Source organism: Cricetulus griseus, chromosome X (genome assembly GCF_003668045.3).
Source record: "Cricetulus griseus strain 17A/GY chromosome X, alternate assembly CriGri-PICRH-1.0, whole genome shotgun sequence".
NCBI classification, from domain to species: Eukaryota; Metazoa; Chordata; class Mammalia; order Rodentia; family Cricetidae; genus Cricetulus; species Cricetulus griseus.
In genome coordinates this window covers 51759773-51764285 of record NC_048604.1, presented here as the reverse complement: position 1 = coordinate 51764285, position 4513 = coordinate 51759773, and the positions used below count along the sequence as shown (strand labels likewise).

Sequence of the window (4513 nt, the reverse complement as noted above, 5' to 3'; positions counted from 1 at the left end):
GCTGGAGAGTAGATAATTACAATCACCATAAAATCTTCAAAAAGACATAAAATGAAACATACTACTGTGTATTGGCATAAAACTGAAGAAATATGTCAAATCATGAAAAACTTGGAAAAGTCATCAATAAAGCAATCTTTTTTGTGTGTTTTGTTTTTGCTTTCTTTTTAATTTAAATTAGAAGCAAGCTTGTTTTGCATGGCAATATAGTTCCCTGTCCCTCCTCTCTTCCCCTGTCCCCACCGGACCTCCTATCCCATCCCGTTTCTGCTCCCTAGGGAGGGTGAGGCATTCCATTAGGGATCTTCAATGTCTGTCATATCAAATAAATCAATCTTAAACTTAAGAACACAGTGAAATTTTCTCACCTAAGAATGGTAAATAGCCAGACCTGGTCTTTGCTGCATTTAAATTCTTCGTTTCTTCAGTTTTCCTGAAAAAAAAAAAAAGATGGTGATATAAACTGCATCCTCACAACTAGCAAGCCACACACTGGGGATTTGTGTTAGGGTGTACATACTCTAGGATATGAAAAAAACTTCCATGTATAAGAGATAATTTCAAGCAAAAAGAAGTAAAATGCCATTCTGATTATAAAGCACAAGTTAAAAGGTAAATATATTACAATAAGAAACAATTAACTGTAACTCAATAGGTACACATACATGCATTATTTCTATATTCCATATCCATGAATAATGCAAAAATGCAAAATAGGATGTTATTTTTATATGTTACATCAACTATTTGCAAAGATCAAGCAGCACTGCTGTAATAAACATCAACAAGTGTTTCTGAGTTTGTGGGAAAAAATGGAAGCCTTATGCATTAATTGCATGTGGAGGTTTAAAAGGGAAATTATAAAAGAGTTTACCAGCCATCAATAATCCCTTAAGGACTGTTTTTAAATACAGTTGAGTTCTAATCTTCAGACAAACATTATACTATATACAAAAAATCTAGAAATGTGTACGATTTCAGAGTAAAAATGTCTAGGTTTAAAATCCTTTTAAAAGCGGAACGACAAAAGTAGTCTACTGCATCTTTACTGAAGAATACAAAACTGTGAGGCAGTTGGTTCAGCAGGCATGAGGTCTAGCTCGTAAGCCTGAAGACTTGAATTTAATCCCTGAGGTGCATACTGTAGGAGAGAATCCTGAATCAGAAAGAAAACTGAACATATCTAATATCTAGCCATAAAATAAATGTTGAGATATCTTGAATATTAATGATACAGGTTATAAAACACAAAGCCATGGAATTGGTTTCCAGAAGCATATTTGTGCTCCTCAGTATGTGCAGAATAAAGACCTATGAGGCCGCTAACTTTCCAGTGTATCTCGCTGACCACTTCCAAAGAGAGGGAGTCATTTAAACAGTGAACTTCTCTCTGCCTGGTGTTGGTTATAAATCATATACTAATTTTCACTGGCTGTATCAATATTCATCAGGCTGGTTCTCTATTTCTTTAATATCTTTCTTAAGCTAACCCCAAAGTCAGATACAGAGAAACTTGACAAGTACTAGAATTACCTGAAGACTTTTTTCCCCCAGTCTGTGCAGGATTTTCTATTCCTCTAACTGTAGCATGAAGACTGGATTCATATTCATTAGCCGTGTCAGTCACAGGATCAGTGGTCACTATTACGTAATTACTATCATCTTCCGGGCCAGATGATTTGGCCCGCTTGTTAACGGGACTTGCTTTGTCACTTTCACTGCTGTGTGTTGATGCAATATTGCAGGGTGAACTGCCAGGATTATCTTCCCATCCAGTACTAGTTTCAATTTGTTTCTTCTCTCCTTGGTGGACACTATGTATGGAATCTATTTCCCTTCTCGTTTCAATGATGACACTGGGTTCTTGTTGAGTTTTGTTCTTCTTCTTGCCCAATGCTTTCTCTTCAGGAGCCTCCTTTTCCTTAGAACTTGGATACATTTTCTTGATGAGTGCATCAAGCTGAGGGTCTGAATCTAATGACCTTTTTGAAATTAGTTTTCTTCTACACACAGGACATTCTTTGTTGCCACGTCTAAGGGCTGTGATGATACAATCTTTACAAAACCGATGGAAACAGTCTCTGGTGATCCTGGTGTTCTTCAATGTATCCAAGCAAATTGGACACATGAAGTTATTCCAGGAAGGACCACTTGAAGCCACAAAGACATTTGATGGTATCCCCTGAGATGTTCCAGGTAATTCTTGTATACTCTCTTCTGATGTTTCATTTACTAGGTATACTTCACAAGACTGAATGGCCTGTGACATTGTGGATTCTGATGCAGCTTGAGACTCTGTTCCTCTTAAATTGGGCTGGGCTAGAGATTTGGCATTGTTCACTGATTCCTCCATCAACACTGAGCACGTGCTTACACAACTGTACTGGGGTACTTTATGTATATAAAAACCTACAAAAATTTAAAAGAAAGAAAATGTTAGTGTGATAAGGCAAATAATGAGAGTTTTATAGTCTGACACTTCAGCAGTCAACAGGTGCAATATTATAGGAAATACATCTCAAAAGGCATAGAGTGAAAAACTAGATTTACCCCCCAAAATATGTTTGAAGAAACATTTTAATCAGGAAACTGAAAAAAATTTAAAAAGGAAATGACAACTTGACTCAATTTTAAGAAGAGTTTTCAACCCTAACTACAAAAGCACAGAAATTAAGACATGCTAAGTCAGAAAGGTAAAATCCTATTCCTAGACAAAGAACTATAGGCAATTAATGACTGTAAAGAGAGTTAGCCTTTCCCAGGTATGAGTGCCCTGATTGGTTATACAATATGAAGTGGTCAAGACTGAAGCTATATTCAAAAAAGAACATAAAAAGACTTTCCAGGTATATTAATATATTTATGGATATATACACATGCATATGTAGGGTGTGTGTGTAAAACAATAATAAAAAAGGGGCCATCAACTGGAGAGGGTGTGGGGTACTATAGGAAGGGTTGTAGGAAAAGGGAAGGGGGAAAGGATATAATTATACTTTAGTTAAAATTTAAGAAAGAAAAATAAATTCAAAGTAAACTAAAATAATTTTTATAAAATGGCCTTAGGGATTCTAATACTATAAAGAAACACCATGACCAAGGCAATTCTTACAGAGGAAAAAACATTTAATTGGTGTGGTATACATTTTTAGAGATTTAATCCATTATCATCATGGTTCAACATGGTGATGTGCAGGCAATCATGGTGCTGGAGGAGCTGAAAGTCTTACATCTTGACCCACAGGCAACAGGGAGTGGTCTGAGAAACTGGGTGTGGCTTGAGTATACATGAGACCACAAAGCCAACCCCCACAGTGGCACACTTCCTCCAACAAAGCCATACCTCCTATTAGTGTCACTCCCTATGAGCCAATTACATTCAAACTACCACAACTATAAGTACAAATAAATACATATTTTAATGGTAAAAATAAGCTACTTGTTTTCTTTCATTTCTGGGTCCTATACATTTAGTACATACAAAAATTTATTTGTACATTGGTATGACAAGAGCCTGAGTAGGTTCAGGGACATGGAATGGAATTAATAAGAATGAGGAGGTGTAGAGGGGGAATTTATGAGTAGTGGATATGGTTAGAGTACGTGATATACTTGAAAGTCTTTACAAAACTCATCAGTATGTACACAAAATTTAGGGCAATAAAAACAAAAGCCTGAAGAATACACAGAAAAAGCTAGCTCTACATTATGTTGCTGGCTATGCATGAGAAAATAATCAAACTATCTAAATTGAGTGGAGGCAACTTTGAAGATGCTCTAGACCATCCACAACAGGATATTGTGAAGACTATCCCATTAGTTTTCCTTTATCCAGTAGATACTGAATTCACTCATAAGCTAGGCTGTGACTAGGAACATGGTTGGCCTAGCAGGCATGAGTCCATCGATTTTATCCCTAGTGTCACCAAACACAGAAACACCATTATGTTATAGGCCATGTAAAGTCATAAAAGAGTATATTCATTCAATGAAAATATTTGAGAAACATCTTCTGATGAACCACAATTCACAAATAAAAAGTATGTGTGAGAGGAGGAAAAGGGGTTACTAGAAGTGATTTACTAGCTTAAAAACTGTGACACGTAATGCATATTGCCTATTCTAAAAGTACTGCCCCTAGTTGCCTTATTGGTATCAAAGACCTTCCTATTAAAAAGATTATTCAATATAGTGAAATGATTTCATGATTGAGCTCATCTACAAAATGTGATCAACATATCACGAAGTACTTTGAGCAAACTAATACAAAAACATGTTTGCAATGTATTCAATCTTACCATCTTTGTTAGTGCAGTTTGTGGTATCTGTTGAATGATAAATTTCTGAAAGAACAAACTCACCTTACAGGGCATTAGAGTATCATAGGATGACAACTTGATGGAATTATAGATGACGTGCCATGAAATGAACTTCAAAGCTGAAAACAAAATGTGAATCTATCATTATTTCAAATTGAGAATGGTTTTCAATTTAAATGCAGTGTTCTCATCAA

The 4513-nt window shown here is 35.8% G+C and overlaps 1 protein-coding gene across 1 annotated transcript; it reads right to left on the bottom strand.

Annotated features, from left to right (window-relative positions):
* Nucleotides 1-407: 407 nt before the first annotated feature.
* Nucleotides 408-2353, bottom strand: LOC100766779 (E3 ubiquitin-protein ligase RING2-like). Its single transcript, XM_035449717.1, has 2 exons — nt 1534-2353; nt 408-433 (listed from the first exon to the last, which is right to left on the bottom strand). Exons 1-2 carry the CDS (start codon nt 2351-2353, stop codon nt 408-410), a joined length of 846 nt encoding a protein of 281 aa, XP_035305608.1.
* Nucleotides 2354-4513: the final 2160 nt, after the last annotated feature.

Excerpts from the sequence above, each read along its gene's own strand:
- LOC100766779 (XM_035449717.1), bottom strand. The coding sequence starts at position 2,353 with ATGGAGGAATCAGTGAACAATGCCAAATCTCTAGCCCAGCCCAATTTA. Across the intron at positions 434-1,533 it reads TGGGGGAAAAAAGTCTTCAG|GAAAACTGAAGAAACGAAGA; the intron begins GTAATTCTAGTA and ends TTTTTTTTTCAG.